Source organism: Nansenia antarctica (genome assembly GCF_963989245.1).
Source record: "Nansenia antarctica genome assembly, chromosome: 20".
Classification (NCBI taxonomy): Eukaryota; Metazoa; Chordata; class Actinopteri; order Argentiniformes; family Microstomatidae; genus Nansenia; species Nansenia antarctica.
The window spans coordinates 3,935,986-3,954,485 of NC_137693.1; the positions used below are offsets into that span (position 1 = coordinate 3,935,986).

General features: G+C 47.2%; 2 protein-coding genes across 2 annotated transcripts in view; one reads left to right on the forward strand and one right to left on the reverse strand.

The window, feature by feature from the left end:
• Nucleotides 1–1,969: 1,969 nt before the first annotated feature.
• Nucleotides 1,970–15,437, reverse strand: scaf4a (SR-related CTD-associated factor 4a). The gene is given in 26 exon segments (XM_080549977.1): nt 1,970–3,292; nt 3,353–4,269; nt 4,894–5,061; nt 5,479–5,632; nt 5,987–6,025; nt 6,027–6,038; nt 6,040–6,087; nt 6,089–6,096; nt 6,217–6,262; nt 6,265–6,297; nt 6,299–6,325; nt 6,327–6,377; nt 6,623–6,688; nt 6,690–6,737; nt 8,015–8,312; nt 8,572–8,654; nt 9,099–9,293; nt 9,921–10,005; nt 10,350–10,438; nt 10,622–10,843; nt 11,439–11,557; nt 11,677–11,824; nt 12,144–12,305; nt 12,525–12,569; nt 14,119–14,202; nt 15,353–15,437. Coding segments are annotated over 26 exon segments (3,567 nt in total). The 5' UTR covers nt 15,383–15,437; the 3' UTR covers nt 1,970–2,902.
• A 2,681-nt stretch (nt 15,438–18,118) lies between these two features.
• hunk (hormonally up-regulated Neu-associated kinase) overlaps nt 18,119–18,500 on the forward strand; it is a gene marked incomplete at both ends in the record, with an annotated part of 12,542 nt that continues 12,160 nt past the window's right edge. The window contains one exon of the mRNA XM_080549978.1: nt 18,119–18,331. Within this exon, the coding sequence (XP_080406104.1) occupies nt 18,119–18,331 (213 nt within the window). The remainder of the gene's footprint in view (nt 18,332–18,500) is intronic.

Consider the following 18,500-nt stretch of genomic DNA (forward strand, 5'->3'; position numbering starts at 1 on the left):
CCGCCCACCGACCCTGGTGACTCCGCCCACCGACCCTGGTGACTCCGCCCACCGACCCTGGGACTCCGCCCACCGACCTCGGGTGTATGCAAATTAGGATTCTTTCAAAAATAAAAACGTTAAATTTGTTTAAGCATTTAAAAATGGTAAATATGCATGAATTAACCACACATTATTTACGTATCTCTGGAAATAAAAATGCAATCCTCCTAATGTATTATTTGTGTTTTTAAAGGGTTTGAAATGATTCTAATATATCTTATTGCAGCGACGAAAGACAGCTGAGCTGAACTGCATAGGGCACACATAATTAACTTTACACAAATATTTTCCCAAGGTTAAACTTGATCTACGAGTTTCAACCATGAGCAGTGTTGGGTCACAGTAAACACTTTGTATGACACAGCTCATGGTTCAAACTCACTTGAATCATATTCTAGAAGGGTTGCTGCATAGATTGGTAAGTAAAAACATGTCTATCCTTCGAAAAAGATGTGTGTATTTATTAAAACCATATTCTAGAAGTGTTGATGAATAGATTGGTAGTAAATAGCAAGTATAGCATTGGAATAATATGTATAGACCATTATGCTATATGTACAATTATTTGTAATTGCTCAAATGTGTAAATTATAATATATTATTCTATTATATAATATATACATTAAAATATAATATATATATATATATGTATTTATTATTTACGTAATATGTTAATATTAGGGTTAGGGTTATTTTACATTATTGAGTAATGTAAGTTCACCAGGCAGTCCTCCCCATGTTGTCTTGACATTTTTATTGTATTATTTTGCCTTTATATATTTCTTATTTTCTGTGAGGTGTCACCATGTATGAAATGTGCTATACAGTGCCCTCCATAATTATTGGCACCCCTGGTAAAGATGAGTAAAAAGGGTTATAATAAATACATGTTGTGGTGAATTTGCCTAATGTCACTCTGAGAAAAATGAGAAACATCCAACCTTTAATTGATGTAAATGTATTTGTAGAAAAAAAGATCTGTCATAAGGAAATAATAATTTCTAACAAAACTATGTGTGCCACAATTATTGGAAATTACAACTTATTATGAACAAAATGTAACTGACGCAATTTTTCCATTTACTTTTTTACTTTTTTATGTTGATCAGTGTTAAGGAACTTTAAAAAATATATATATTAATAAACGCTACTCACCTGAAAATGCCCATATCTACCGTTAGGGCAATACTTAAATAGTTCAAAGCAACTGGAACTGTTACAAATGTGCCTGGAAGAGGACTCAAGTTTATTTCGCCCCCCACGCAGTGAGGAGGATGGTAAGAGAGGCAAAGAAATCCCCAAGGATCACTGTTGGAGAAGTACAGAGGAGAGTAGCATCTTAGGGTCGCCAAGTCTCCAAAACTACCATTAGACACCACCTCCATTAACCTCTGACATCAAGAAATAATTATTTATAGCAATATATAGCATCTTAGGTTATGCAAGGTGGTGCAACTCTTATACAATATACACCATAATCCTATTTTCTGATCATACCAATCTTACAATCTTAACCGCGAGCAAGCTTTTTCTGGGAGAAGAGGGACTTAACAAAACAACCATTGCATGTTCTTTGTTAATTGGCACTGACAGACAACAGAGCAGAGCATTATGACAGAGATACACACAGTCCACTCATATGACCTGGACAAAGCCTGAACACTAGAAGAAGTGATATCACATGACTCTAGAGATCCTAATCAGATCAGGCATGGAGACAGCAGTTAAAGGAGTGTGACCAAACAGAATCAAGGGTGCTTTGTGAGAAATTAACAGACACAAGTTGATATAAAGTGATAACGGATAACAACAATCATTCCTAATAAACCAACACCATTGCAATGGATGTAAATACTCCAGGAAATCAAGAGGAAAATCATTTTTGATACGAAAATAGTTTATTAAAAACAATTCCCTATGGCTGAAATATTGGAGAAGATTACATTATCATGTGTTCTGCTTTTTAATTTAAACGTTTGAAAAAAAACAAAGAAAGAAAAAAAAAACTGAAATCTTATTTCCTTAGCATTGTAAACATCTTGAGTTAAACATTACAGCAAAAAGGGCATTTTTTTTCTTGGAGTCCATTTGTTTTTGTCTTTGAAACAAGACCGGGGTAATGTAAGTCATTATTATTACCCTTCAGAATCAACACATATGTCTTGAGTGGTAAAAAGCATATATACAGCATACAGTCTAATACTAATTTTTTCATGATTTGCACTTGGTTTTTCTTTGTGTTTAATAACAACATTCCAGCTCCAAAGTGGGGCGTGGGCGACTGAGGGAAGGCCTACAAGTCAGGTAAAAACATTTTGCCTCAGTCCATTCAGTTACAGTATGAGGCCTTCAGTGACGGACGTGTATGAGTGTGTGTCAAGGACTATTACATTTCCCATCTGTCAATTTCCGGGAACTGAAATTCAATGAAAGAATTTTCATAATCCTCTGCACAAATGGCACATAAAAATGGATGAATTTAACTTTCTGTTGAATTGACTGAAGAGAGATGGAATTCATCCCAACAATGGTCTGCGTTGTCTACAACCCTGTCCCAATTCCCTCGAAACATGATGACATCTCCAATTCTCCTTCCCTTCATGACTAGTGACACGAAGGACAGATTTCCATCTTCACCGTATCTATCAGGCCCTCTCTGCAGAGTGGTCATAAAGAAAAGACGTCAAGGAACGACGGACTTTGAGGACCGATGCAGACAGAGTAGGTGGAGGTCGTCCCTAACCGCTAGCACGGTATCACAGTGTTTCCATCCCCCTGATGGTTAGGACTGGGGATAGGGTCACTTGATCCTTGATCTATGGCTAAGGGTGACTTCTACCTCAAGCATTAGGGAGCTAGCCTATGACTCTGCCTCTGCCTCTGCCTCTGCCTCTCCCTCCCCCTCTCCCTGTTGTGTTTCCTCTATGGGTTCTGTGTCGGCCGAGGGATCGGACAGTGGTGGATCTGTAGCAGTCACTTCGGCGGGAAGGGCTGAAGGCTTGGACTCCTGCTTCTGTTGGAGAGGTTCGTCAGTGGAATCTTTGCTGGGTTCTTCGCTAGATTTGGTGGCCGTGGCGGCGACGACGACAACAACAGGTGTAGAGGGTTGCTCCGTGCTGTCAGAGTTCTGCGATTTGTCCGTGCTCTCCGTCTCCTGTCCCCTCCGGTCGTCCCTGTCCCACCGCGTGCTCCTCTCTCTGTCTCTGGGCCTCTCCGATCGCTTCGGTCTGTCCGGTTTGTCCGCCTCTCCTCCCTCTCCTCCCCTCCCCCTCTCTCTCTCTCCTCCTCCTCCTCCTCCTTCGCTCCTCCCTCGTTCTCTCTCTCCTCCTTCGCTCCTCCCCCGTTCTCTCTCCCCTCCCTCCCCCCTCCCTCGCTCCCTCTCTCCTCCCTCCACCCTCCCACGATCACCACGCTCTCCTCCCTCCACCCTCCCGCGCTCTCTCTCCCCTCCCTCTCCCCTCTCGCGACCCCGCTCTCCTTCCTCTCCCCTCCCTCGGCCCCTCTCATCTCCCTCTCCCCTCCCTCGGCCCCTCTCTCCCTCTGGACTGCTGCGTCTGTCTCTCCAGTCCCGTCGGTCTCTGTCTCTATCTCTGTCCCTCTCTCTCTCCCATCCTCCTCCTCCTCCTCCTCCTCCTCCTCCTCCTCCTCCTCCTCCTCCTCCTCTCGGCTCACCTCCCTCCTCCTGCCAGCCTCCAAACCGATCCCTTCCATCCAACCTCTCGCCCGGCGGCCCCCCTCCTCCTCCTCCTCCTCTTCCCCCCTCACCAAACGGCCGCCGGCCTCCCCCAAACCTGTCCCAGTCCCTCTCTCTCTCCGGGTCTCGCTCCCTGAAAGGCCTCTCGTTCCTGAAGGGCGGCATGCCCTCCATCTCCTCAGGCCCCTCTGGTCCTCGGGGAGCTCCGGGTCTCAGGAAGGGGGGAGGAGGGCCAGGGAGAGGCCCGTGGTGAGGGAAGGGGCCCCTCATGGAGTGGGGAGGGGGCATTCCAAACCCCCCCGGGGGTGGGGGTTCGTGGTGCATCATTTGAGGGTGGGGTCCCCTGTGCATCATCCCGGGGGGCATAGGGGGCATGTTGGGGTGCGGGGGCCGCAGGGGGTGGGGCGGAGGGAAGCGCTGCATGTGTGGAGGAGGGAGGACGGGAGGACGCTGGAGGGGCATCATGCCGGGCCGAGCCCCGAGGAGACCACCCGGAGCCTGCATGTTCCCCGGCGGACCACCCACCTGGTTACCTGAGGGGGGAAAACAAAACAAACAAAACACCGTTTTTGAAAGTAATCCTTAAACACTGTAGTAGTCAATCAAACATTCAGTCATTACTAGAAAATATGATTGTTTGGTTGGTCCAAGTGTTTCACTAGAAGAGCCGTGAGGGGTCACAGTGACCCCTGGGAGTAAAAGAACAATTCTATCTTTGCACTCGATCAAATTTCAGGACTCTCCTTTCATGACTTTTCCTAGATATGTGCGTTCTACCACCCAGTATCTTTACATTTTCAAAATCACTTCAGGATAAGATAGCATAAAGCTGTTTTGCATTTTTTCTGTGTAGGAGGCAGGCTAAAAAAAGAAGCACCCTCTAGTGATCTCTGTGTGTAAAGAGCAGATTTACATTCTGAAAAGGGGGTCTATTTGACCCCCAAGGCGGCTCTACTAGTAGGTAAAATAGGCACGGCTGTTGTAGTGTTAAGCTGCTTTTACTAGGTAGCTTGATAGAGAACATAACAAAAAAACAACAACCTAGTTGTCCCATGGTAGTATGAACGGCCCGATCTACTCATGCGGTATATGCCGTAGGTTGCCCAACTGAGGGTTGAGATGGTGTGTGTATCTGTGAACCCCGGTGCTGGACTGACCCATAGCGTTCATCTGGGGAGGTCCCTGGGTGCCGTAGAGGTTGTGCCCCTCCGGGCCTTCGCTGTTGTTCCTGGGGCCCAGTCCTGCTGGATCCAGAGAAGGGTCCTCCATCCCCCCCGCAGAGGGATGGGGGGGGCCCAGAGGCATGCCACCAGGGGGAGGGAAACCTGTCACAGGACCAGGAGAGAGAGAGAGAGAGAGAGAGAGAGAGAGAGAGAGAGACAGAGAGACAGAGAGAGAGAGACAGAGAGAGAGACAGAGAGAGAGAGGGAGAGAGAGAGAAAGAGAGAGACAGAGACAGAAACAGAGACAGAGACAGAGAGAGAGAAAGAGAGAGAGACAGACACAGAGACAGAGACAGAGACAGAGACAGAGAGAGAGAGAGAGAGAGAGAGAGAGAGAGAGAGAAAGAGAGAGAGAGAGAGAGAAAGAGAGAGAGAGAGAGAGACACAGACAGACAACATTAGAGACAGATAAAGACAGACGGATATAACGACTGCGTGAGAGAAAGACATGCACACAGAGTCAGAGAGACTCAGGCGGTGTTTCTGCCAGGGGAGACGGACAGACAGGTGGATCTTTACCTGGTGGCATCTGCATGGGGTTGAAGCCTGGTCTCATGAAGTGGGGAGGCGGGAGGCCACCGGGGGGGAAGGAGGGCGGGGGGACGCCCATGGGGCCATGGAAGCCTGGGTTCTGGAGAGAACCCGCCCCTCCCATAGGCTGCACTGGGGGAACCTGTGGGAACAGAGCTTTGGAGTCAGTTCTTCATGTAAAAACGTTTGTGTTTGTGTTACATTTGTTCATTTGGTTCCAGCTTGATTAATTTCCCCGTAAATAGATGTGGTCGGACTGATTTCCTTGCAGGATCTAATTTTTAAGACCTATCGCCTAATTTTTTTTGCAGAATAACTGACATTTGGGACCTTTTTAGGCCTTATAAATTGGATCGCTGGATTTTACACTTTAAGGCTTTTTAAGACCAGCGCGGGAACCCTTTATATTGTATATTGCTCACAGCCATCCAACCCTTGCAGGTGTAAGACAAGTACCTACGGGCTAGGGGTGGGTTTTTCAGACAGCGTTACTCACCTGGACAGGAGTGGTCACCGGTGTCTCCTCTGCCTGGGGGCGGATCAGAGCGAACCGTTCTGGGCCAACTCCTCCTGCTGCTCCAGGTCGTTCTGGACACCCCCTCCACTCTGTGACACAACACACACAGTCTTAAAAACATAATACAACCGGTAGCCTAATAGTGGGCCAATGTGTTAGCGTGTGTTTTAGGTGTGTGTGTGTGTGTGTGTGTGTGTGTGTGTGTATACCTGGTGAGAGAGTGTCCGGGTCCAGCACCCCACCCCTCACTGAGTCCCTTCCAGCTGGTCCTGTTTCGTCTTGGACCAGGGGGATGTACGTCACTCCCAGCTCCACGTCCCCAGTACTGCTTGCACTCTGTCTTGATGCCTTTATTCAACGCCCATGCAATCTGAAGGCAGGGGGGGCGGGGCGGTTACACAGACATGTTAATCTCTTATACTCTCCTTGTAAATAACTAACGTAGGACCGTGCACATTCAACCCTTTACTATGCCGCTGGCCGTGGTTAGTAGTTGTGGTAGTAGTGTGGGTAGTAGTAGTGTGGTAGTAGTGTGGGTAGTAGTGTGGGTAGTAGTAGTGTGGTAGTAGTGTGGTAGTAGTGTGGTAGTAGTAGTGTGGGTAGTAGGCTTCTTACCTTGATGGTTTTCTGGTTGACTTTGAAGGAACCTCGAGTGAGTTTCTGCATAGCTCTGAAGGCGTCTCTGCCTGTGGACCATGACGATGTACGCACAGCCACGCGGAGGAATCATCTGGACCGAGGAGGGAGAAGGAGCGGGGGAGAAAGGAGGGGGGAGGAGGGGAGAAGGAGGGGAGAGGAAGGAGAAGGAGGGGGGATGAGGGAGAAGGAGGGGAGAGGAAGGAGAAGGAGGGAGGGAGGGAGGAGAAGGAGGGGGAAGAAAGGAGAAGGAGGGGGAGGGAGGAGAAAGGAGAAGGAGGGAGGAGGAAGGAGAAGGATGGGGGGGGAGGAAGGAGAAGGAGGGGGGGAGGAAGGAGAAGGAGGGGGGGAGAAAGCCGGAAAAGGAGGGAGGAGGAAGGAGAAGGAGGGAGGAGAAGGAGGGGGGGAGAAAGGAGGAGGGAGGAGGAAGGAGAAGGAGGGGGGCGGAGGAAGGAGAAGGAGGGGGAGGAGGAGAAGGAGGAGGAGAAGGAGGGGGAGGAAGGAGAAGGATGGAGGAGGAAGGAGAAGGAGGGGGGAGGAAGGAGAAGGAGGGGGGGAGAAAGCCGGAAAAGGAGGGAGGAGGAAGGAGAAGGAGGGAGGAGAAGGAGGGGGGGAGAAAGGAGGAGGGAGGAGGAAGGAGAAGGAGGGAGGAGGAAGGAGAAGGAGGGAGGAGAAGGAGGGGGGGAGGAAGGAGAAGGAGGGAGGAGGAAGGAGAAGGAGGGGGGAGAAAGGAGAAGGAGGGAGGAGGAAGGAGAAGGAGGAAGGAGAAGGAGGGAGGAGGGAGGAGAAGGAGGGGGGAGAAGGAGAAGGAGGGGGGAGGAAGGAGAAGGAGGGAGAAGGAGGGGGAGGAAGGAGAAGGAGGGAGGAGGAAGGAGAAGGAGGGAGGAGGAAGGAGAAGGAGGGGGGGAGGAAGGAGAAGGAGGGGGGAGGAAGGAGAAGGAGGGAGGAGAAGGAGAAGGAGGGAGGAGGAAGGAGAAGGAGGGGGGAGGAAGGAGAAGGAGGGAGGAGAAGGAGGGAGGAGAAGGAGGGAGGAGGAAGGAGAAGGAGGGGGGGGAGGAAGGAGAAGGAGGGAGGAGGAAGGAGAAGGAGGAGGAGAAGGAGGGGGGAGGAAGGAGAAGGAGGGGGGAGAAAGGAGAAGGAGGGGGGAGAAAGGAGAAGGGGGAGAAAGGAGAGGGGGAAGGAGGGGGGAGGAAGAGGAAGGAGAAGGAGGGGGGAGAAAGGAGGAGGGGGGAGAAAGGAGGAGGGGGGAGAAAGGAGAGGGGGAAGGAGGAGGGTATTAGTACAGTATGGAGACAGCACCATGTTCTGCTAATGACATGTATAATAGGCTGTGCGGAGTCGAGGACGTTGAGGTGAACCAGATATACTCACATTGATGGAGTCGATCTGGCCAAACTCCTCCAGCAGACAGGCCACGTCTTGCTGCTGGGTCCTCTTATCCAGCTGGCCGACCCATAGTGTCGTACTGCACACTGAGAGTGTGTCCGGCTTTGGGGGCGGGAGGCCCTTCTGCCTTCGTTCCCGCTCTTTCTCTCTGTCCTTCTCTCGCTCCTTCCGTTCCTGGGAGCGGGGGGAGTGGTGGCGGCGGTCTCTGGAACGCGAGCGAGACCGCCGGTGTCGAGACCGCCGAGTGCGTGAGTTGGACCGCGACCTCCGCCTCTTAGGGGACCTGCGGAGGAACACAAACCTCACTGTAATAATAATAATAATAATAATAATAATTATTCATTATATGTATATAGAGCTTTTCCGGGGCTCAAAGACGTAACACAGACTACAAGCAATAGTTACATGGAAAGATCATCTTTAATAGATTTAATTGATCTTAATTTAGATTACATTTACATTGACATCTCATAGATTGTAGAAAGGTGCCGATCTTCCCCCATCCATGTTGGACACAGGCCTGATCAGAGGTCAGATCTTACCTGGAGCCTGAGCGGGACTTCCTGCCGTCAGGCTGGTGTCTCCCTTCGTTCATGGACGGAGGGTCCAACTCCATACACACATCCTGGGGGGGACGAGACACCCGCGTGAGACCAATGTGATAAGCATCATCTAAAAACTAAAATTCCAAAGGGTACATCCAATATGGCCGCCATCCATCACCCATGGATAGGGATGGGACTTGATAAGGTGTTATTGATACTGATTCCATTATCGATTCTGCTTATCGGTTCGATTCATTATCAATTCCTTATACATTTTCTGTGTGGGGAAAAAAAGTAGGCCTACACAGGTTTTCAGGGTCAACGCAGCTGTTTTATTATCTTGAGTCTCAGGCGCACGATAAAAGAATGGATAACCTCTGAGGTTATTGATACCGATGCATTGAAAAATGTGATTGCCGGTTCTCGACTGGAACCGGGTCTCGATTCTCATCCCCATGGATCATCGCTTTAAACTGGAAGCTACTTTAACAGTTTGATTTCTCCAGGTTACAACGGCCCCTCACCTGCTGTCGCTGGCCCATGTGCTGGCCGAAGGCGTTGTTGGGGGGAGGGTATCCTCCTGGAAACCCTGGTGGTCCAGCTGAGCCAGACAGGGCCTGGCCTGGGTGACCCTGCCCCAGAGGAGGCACCATGCCCGGGTACACCTGCCCTGGCAGCAGCCCGTATGCCTGGAGCTGCCCGTTAGGAGGGAGAGACATCTGGTACACAAAACATGGACAGTTATTTATTTAATAATCAGGCCCTCAAAACCCACCTTCAAGCTTGCCTTCACCAGTGAACCCGCTCCCCCTCCCCTTCCCGTGTGTCCCCAGCACGACCTTAATTAGGGCCCTATACTTTCTTTTATTTATTTTTTGTGTCTTTTTATTATTACTACTCAATCTTTTCAGTTTGTAAAGCGTCTTTGAGTGTCTAGAAAAGTGCTATATAAGTCTAATGTATTATCTAATTTACTTATTTTTAAAATATTTTTTTGAGTGGGACAGTCCCACTCATGTTTTTTATTTTATTGGACAGAGATAGTGAAGACAGACATGAAAGTAGGGAGAAGTCAGGAGAGGGCAGAGCGTGGTCAGCAGAGCATGGATTCGAACCCATGCTGATATGGGCATGTGTGGTGCACAGTAGACCACAGTGCTAGACCACTGGACCACCCCAGGCCACAACATGGGCAGTTCTAAATGAGTGTGTTTGTGTGAGTGACAGAGAGAGAGAGAGAGAGAGAGAGAGAGAGAGAGAGAGAGAGAGTGAGTGAGTGAGTGAGTGAGTGAGTGAGTGAGTGAGTGAGAGAGAGAGAGAGAGCGTCTGTGTGCAGGGTATATTACCTGGTGGGAGGGGTCCTGTGCCATGCCCATCATGTGAGACTGAAAATGGTCCATGTGTTGGGAGAAGGCTGGTGGCTGCTGCGTACTATCAGCACAACACGCACACACACACACACACACACGCACGCACACACACACACACACACACACACGCACACACACACGCACGCACACACACACACACACACACACACACACACACACGCACACACACACACACACGCACACACACACACACACACACACACACACACACACACACGCGCACACACACACACACACACACGCACGCACACACACACACACACACACACACACACACACACACACACACACACGCGCACACACACACACACACGATTATAGTATACTGAAAACACCGAAACACAGATGAAGCCAAAGAACAGGGGCGTGGGCGTGGTTTCTTACAAAGGGGGCGGGGCGGAGGACGCGTCGTCCTTCTTGGCCTCGTCTCCCGCCTCTGGCTCGTCATCGTAGTCGAAGCGGTCCAGCAGAGTCTAGAGGAGAACAGCAGGGGGGGTTCAGACACACACTGTCCAGATCACATCTAAATGCACCCCCCCCCCCCCCCCCCCACAACCACTACGCCTGACTAAAACATCACCCCTTCAGCCACCGCTGGACAGGGAAGGACTCCCGCTGGGACAGAGAGAAGAAGAAGATGAAGGACTCACTGCCACCTTGTCAAAGGCTGTCTTCTGCGGGGTGGGTAGGGTGGGCTGGGTGGGGAGGGGGAGATGCTGGGCAGCTGTGCCCAAGCCGGGGACTAGATTCTGAGGCTGGAGATGGGGATGAGGATGTGTCTGGGCCGGGGCTTGGAGGTGGTGGTGGTGGGCTGGGGACAGGGCGGGGGGCTGGGGTTTTCCTGGCTGCTGCTGGAAGGTCTGAAGCATCTGTTGGAGCTAGAGCGAGAGCGCGCGCGAGAGAGAGAGAGAGAGCACGCGAGAGAGAGAGAGAGGGAGGGAGAGAGAGAGAGAGAGGGGGAAGGAGAGAGAGAGGGGGAGAGTTAGACAGCAATGAGAGATAGAGGGGACCAGCATGCATAGCGTCATAACACTAGCAACTAGGGTTGGGTGGTGTCCAATTTACACTGTTAAACCGTCCCCAAATTCATTACAGCAGGATTAAAAATCACATTGTATGTCTTGGGTTTGGTCGGAACCCAAAATGCTGCCAAACTTGGCTCGCCATCAGTTTTTCTCATTCTCCCTTCTGAGGAGCTAAGCTATTACGTGACACACAAGTATGATCGCTTTAAAATAGTTGGTTATTGGTTATTTATTTGACAAATTACATTGTTCACAAAAAAAGCATCTTCAACCAGCTCACCAAATCCGTTTATTAAATATATGCGCAAATTGTGCGGTAGAATTTTTTGATAACGGTATTGAAACGGACACAATTGCTATTTTCGAAATACCCCGGTATACCGTATTACCGCCCATCCCTACTGTATTCATATGGATAATCCACGCCCCCCCCCCCCTGACCACACACCTGTTGTCCCTGTGAGGACTGGAAGAGCTGGGCCACGGCAGCAAACGCATCAGAGTTCTGCAGCTGAGGCACGGCGGCCACTATGGAGTTAGCTGTTACTACAGCAACAGGCTCCTTCACTGGAGAGGGGGGGGAACCTGGGAGGAGAGGGTCACGGTGAGCAGAGGGACACGCGCACACACACACACATACACACACACATACACACATACACACACACACACACGCACATACGTACCTGGGTCTGGGTCTGGGTCTGGGTCGTCTGCATCTGTGTAACCTGCAGCACTGCTGGTTCCAGCAGCCATGTCTAGGAGAGGCTGGATAACCTCAATCTTAAACACGCCGTTCTTCTGCCACAGGTTCAACACACGCACGATCTTACTCTAGAGAGAGAGAGGTGTGGGGGTGAAGAAGGGGGAGAGAGAGAGAGGGAAGGTTACGAGAAGAGGGGGATAATGAGAGAGTGGGAGATATATATAATATATAACCCTAACCCACACCATTAAAAGACCAAACAGCATAAGAGAGATCTGGAGAGGAACCAGATTCTGCAGGTGAAGCCTTTCCTCCATCACAAGTGACTCTTATAAAGGTCATTCGGTCCTCATCCAGGTCTAAATAATTTACACCATGACTTCTTCTTCTTCATCATCATCATCATCATCATCATCATCATCACCACCACCACCCTTATGGTCTTACCCGGTCCTCCATGGGACACAGACAGAGGTTCTCAAATGTCCCTGTGATGTTTTTGATGAATCTTGGGCCAAACACGTCTTTGTCGGCTCCAAACTGGTGTCGAGACTGTCTGACGATGGAGTCCACCACATACAGGCCAGGGACCTTGAACTCTGGCTTACACTAGACAGGAGGAGAGGAGAGAGACACAATAAGCGCCCGGAGCAACACAGCTCCCACGCTTGTGGAAAAACAGGTAGCCAGAGAAACCAGAGGATCCTAGTCACACATTTGACCCGTTCTCAGGGGGCTAGATAAATTACAGCAATGTGCCATGATGCAATGGAGGGTGGTACTACCTGTCTGTAGTTTGAGTGGGAGGGATCAGATGTTGCTCCTTACCTTTTTGACAAACTTCTCAACAATCTGGACCACGTGCTTGTACAACTGGGGGACAAGGAAAGATAGGTTAGGTTCGACTTTTAGAGACTGGTGTGCAACTGTTGACCACCTGCTGAGATACTGTCAGACACAGATCCATACTGTACCAGGGGTCGCGTTACCTTCCGAAAAGTCTTCCAAAAGACGGGTGCAGAAACATGTTTTTATCACTAAGACTGTTGGAACATAATATTGGTATTGCTAGAACATCGAGATGAGGTTCTTTTCAAGAACAACAGTGGCTAAGGGATGGGAATCGAGAACCGGTTCCAGTTGAGAAGCGGTTCCAAATTGTTCGATCCGTCGGAATCGTACGCCTCCAAGGTTATCGATTAATTTGATCGATGCCGGCATGTTTTTCCTGGCACGTATGCAAAAACTCATGACGTAAAACTATGGCGTCTGACGTCAAACTCTGTGGTGTAGTATTGGAGTGTAAAAGTCTTATTTTGTTGCAACAAGGACAGTATTCAAGAGAGCTCAGGTTATACCACAATACATGGTATCTCCTAAACTTTATTTGAGAAAGCTGATAAAGTAGCATGTTATCAATTTAAAAAACGTGACAAACTAAGTCAAATGAAATGCAACGTTGTGGATTCTAAACGGTAGACGACTGCCACTGAATAATAACGCGCCCATTGATACTTTGTGCTCCGTGCCAGATAGTGCTACCAGTGAGTTAACGCTTCTTTGTCTCTAGTGAGATCATCATGTGCATATATGTTATTACTTGAAGTTGTATCATGTAAATGTTCCTTTAGTATTATATGGTGATTTGGTAATTATATTATTAAGTTACTCTTCCAATTAATGAGACAACTGAAAATATATTTTAACAAGTAAAATGCATAGTTTAATATTATCAGTATGTATACCATAACGATACTGCTGGCTGCACTGTAGCCTCTTTTCTAAATAGGACAGCCATCAGTCTTCAAAATTATCTTGTTGATCTTCTAAATGTATTTTATGTGCCAGTTAAATTGTATATTTGGTTCATGCTTATTCACTTTTGAAAAGGAGTATTGAAATGTATTCAAATGTTACTAGGCATACATGCCTAATATTTCTAAAGAAGATTTATATATATATTTTTTACATTTGGATCGTTAAACATTTTTTCCCATTCAAATAAACGCAAATTAACAGACAGAACTAATGTCGGTTCTGCAGCACTATTAGTTGTTGTTTTAGTATTAATCATGCACAGAAAAACAATATAGGCTACACAATACACAAACATAATATTATGCTTAATAATAATGAGCCTAATAATTAATAATTTTTCACTGTTTTTATAAAGTGATTTCATGCCAATAATCCATAGTTGTCTTTGTGAATGTCGGCACACATCAAAAAATGTATTAATCGTTCATACCACCCACTGATTAATCGCCCATGAACATTTTGTTATGGACATCCCTAGCTTCCAGAATGCCTCACACATTATGTTTTGTGTTTACACACAACCAATGCTGTAGCTATGTGTGTCATTGTGGTCATACACCCACACATACAGAAGACACGCACACACACACACACACACACTCACCTTCATAGCTTTAATGGCTGATTTGGTGATGGCGATCATCTTCGCCCGAGAAATTGGGGGCTTCATGTCCATTAATGCGAACAACTGGTGAGAGAAACGGAGGAAATACAGATATTGACAGAGAAGGAAAGAGAGCAAAAAAACAGAAGGTGAGAGAGTCAGAGAGCATGCAAGTGTTGACCCATCAAGTATGCACACACCCTCTCTGCACCCAACAGATCTTTCCCACCCAGACCAAAAGGGAGGGACCACAACAAGAGAGAGAGAGAAACGTCTGCTGTCTGTCTAGTTCAAGTACACTATTCCACCTGTTCCTAAACACAGGGTCAAGATCCCATGTTGGGGTCCCTTGATTTCATATTGGGGGTCCCCTAAGAATATTAAACTAATCTCTAGATCACTCAGCAGAGTGCCAATTTTACAACTGTCTGTGATCAGGACTATCATTGATGCAATCAGCAAAGGCGGGGTGGAGTGTTGTTTACTCGATTGCCTACCAGTACAGGCTATAATACAACAATAAAAACAACTTTCATCAATTGCTGTCAACATTGATCAACATTCCTATAAGGACAGCCATACCTCCTGAAGGGGGGGGACAGAGTTGTCAAGGTACTAAAGGCTACTACCTCTGGCTCCTAATCGTTCAGTCCAGGCCCCAAATGTGCAGCTAGCAGAGAGGAGGTGCCAGTGAAAGAAAGCTAACTCAGCCATCCCTGATCTCATGATCATCTCGTTGTTTACCAGCTTAGCAGCCAGCAAACATCTCGGGACTTTTAGATAGATCCATACCTTAGCCCAAACTAACCACTGGAGGAACAACCTGCAACTTCTTATCCTGCAGCTGTTATTCTTATTCTCCTGCCTGAACCTGAACCTCTATCTCTTTACGTTAGCTCGCTTTTAGCTAGCAAGGACTAGCTTAAGCTAGCTCAGAGATACTGGGGTTGGTTTAGCTACGAGTTTGAGTTGAGAACCCACATCACATCAAAGCTCGACCAAACGTTTCTAAGCGGCACACGTGTCTTTCATATCGGAGTGTTTTAGCTGAACAACCTTGCCTTGTTTTGGTTTGGTTTGGACACCCCACAACAGGCTTGGCTTAGGGCCTATGAAAGTGAGGCCTAAGCCCGCATCTGAGCACAACTGCGAGCCCTGGTGCCCCCGGTCACACGATGGTCCCTTTAGCAAGGCGAATTGTGCGAATTGTGGGCGCTGTTCAGGGTTAGCTTACCTCGTGGTTAAAAGCGTTGACGGCCTCCATGATTGCCCCCCGATCGAGTTACCCTCTTCTCCCCCGGTTGATGTTTTGTTTATTCCCGATCTATTCCCGGTCTAACATGTCCGCTACTACCAGTGGGTACAGACCGAGAGGGTTGAAGCGAGGCAGCATGGGAGTGGGAGGGAGCGTTTCCTTATTTGACCACATGATGGCGCTCTTGTGTTATGGTGGGAAAAACCACCGTGGCCCTGAGTTGAACCACAGAGAGAGGTTTGAACTTGAAGAGAACTGTTAGGTTACAGTTACACAGTAACATTTTTTTTTAATAGAGCCTTTTTTTTGCCTTTTAATTTTTTAATTGAAAATGTTTCTTGTTTTATCTTCCTGTTTTTAATTGTAGCACTCTGAGATTTACAGTAAACATTTTAATAGAGCCTTTTTTTTTGCCTTTTAATTGAAAATGTTGATTGTTTTATCTTCCTGTTTTTAATTGTAGCACTCTGAGGTTTCCTATGTAAAGTGCTTTTATAAATCAAATGTATTATTATTATTGTTTGATATTGTTTCTCGGCGGTACAATGTTCCGTGCAATTGTAACTGACAACTTGTATATTATATTGTTTGGGGTTTTGTATGTGTATATGTAGCATGTGTATGTATTCTAAGGACATTCTAATGGAGGGCAGATGGTGTTGTGAGATTTTGAAAAATGTGTTTTATTAGCCAATAATGATTTGCAATGGAAATCATCTGCAACATGCTATTTCACACTGTGACTGCAAGCACCACTTTTAGTAACGTTGAGGGATTTTAGCTGGTATACTGATTCATAAATGAAGTGTTTCTGAGTGTAATACGTAAATCTTGCCAACAGATGGTGTTACAATTTCATTTGAGATACCCCACCACAGTAGTCCCGTCTGTCTAGACCTCATGGCCGAATAAACAAAGCACGTATTGCACAGGTGCTAAGGTGACAATAATGCAGAGAATAATGTTTTATTCACCTAAAATTCACATTATGGACATTGATGTTGATCCTCAATCCAACTAGAGACGATTTAGTTACTGAAGTGTGTATTCGTTTGCAAAACATGGGGACAGATTTTTTTTTGCCTATGTTGGATGACACTTACCAAGACAAAAGTCTCGCCTTGTCAAGGGCGCAATATGCATGTATTCAGTGTCATCTCACTGCTTCACCTGTTGCTCAGATGAGACTGACATCATCTTTCAGTGTCAATGGGAAGACCTTCAAAGGGGCGCCTCTTAAGACTGTTTTCCATAAATGAAAATGTAGATGGTAATCAAGAGGTGTTTTTATTTCTGGGGGGAAAAACTGGGTATGCATATGAGAGTAAAGCATTGAGGTATGGGGCAAAAACAAAGAACAGGGTACAATAAGTCTGTACAGTGTATGGTGTTATTGAGGCAATGAGGTGAGACATTCTGCAGGATGAGATCAGATGGGGGATAATTTGCCAGTCTGTTCTCAGTTCTCTTAATATGTTCCTAATTTAATCAGAAAAAACACATCAGTCAGAAAGCGCATGAACATGCACCTGTGTAGGCTTTAGAATGTAATTATTGTCAGTATGCAGAGTGGGTTCATTTGCGTTAAGACGCATGAATGGGAGACGGATAGGCGCAGCGCGGAAACCTTTATGAAAGTGTTCCATCACATTTTACAATTTATCTTTGCTTGAAATCAATAGACCGATGGTGTCAAATCCATGTAGCCGTCTTAAACTATCAAAAGTCGCCTAGTTAACGAGAGAATTATATATAATTATATTATATTATAGCCCTATCTCATTCATGTCTCAGTCATATGCAGCTCCCGCTTTTCCTGTCCCCGTGGTAACGTGGTAAGGTCTTTGTTATAGCTCTGATGTATTTGGAGAGGAGCGGTGCGTTCGTAAATACGCTGTGGAAATCTGACCGGCACTCACGGAACGCCTCTTGTCCAATCAAATGACTCGGTTCCTTTATGACGTTGAACCCAGTGTGTGCTCCGGCGCTCTCAGAGCAGATGTACGAACGCACCCGAGAGCAGCATGGTGGGGGGCGGGGCTTGTTACTCTAATGGGGGGGGGGTTGATCGAGCATAGCCTACTCCCGCCGCCGGCGCTGATAGGATTACAACTCATCCCGTTCACAGTTCTCTTCAGAAACAAGACACGCCCACTTCGCCAAATAAGGGTAGTCTGTCCATGTACGGCAAACCACTCAGACAACCGGGAAAGTCGCTTCAAACCGACCAACACGCTGGTACATTCAACAGACTAGCCAGTATCCACGAGTGGGAAGGAAGGAGCGTACTGTACTGTAGGACAAGAACTTTGAATGAGCTTAAGCGAGAGCATCACTTTCGTTGTGGATCACACACAACAGGCACAATTCATTTAATTGAATGACAATATTTTTGGGCAATTTATACCAATGTTGTACATTTTCAAGTACATTTTGCCTACTTTTAGTCTCAGTGAAACCGTTCTATAAACTAATTGAGGCTAATTGGAGCTGTACACTGAAACTGCTGAGTGCGCACACTGCAAGCTTGGATGAACAGGTGGCGCGGTGCTCCGGTTTCTCTTATAAGTATTTGTCATTAAGGACATAAGGGACATAACCAGAAGGAGCTTACCGTACTTACTTACTACTCCATGTTCAGGCTACGTTACTTACCGGACTGATCGCATTTATTAAAGCTCGCAGAGGTGAGCGAGAACGGGTCACGGTAACCTTAACGGACATTAGGGCGACAATATTCTCGATATGGTGGTCGACAGTTCCTACGGGGTTAAAGCCCCGGTTCCTCCTAACGGTAACGAGAATATCATCCCAGCGTCCCTCGGCAGTCCTGCCAGCGACATCCTACGGAACTTTTATCACACCAAACGGGTTGGGAACTATCTAATAGGGAGGAAACTGGGAGAGGGGTCCTTCGCCAAAGTTCGAGAGGGGCTTCATGCGATGACTGGGGAAAAGGTATAGTTATAATTGGCTTTTTTCCCCCTTCTAGATAAAAGTTTTGTTCGTTGATATGTCTGGTGCTTTGGATACGTTTGTTACTTCACTTGCGTGCATGCATGGGGACCAATGGGCTAGAATAAAATAGCAATAATATTAAGAATAACACATTTGCTTATGTTTATTT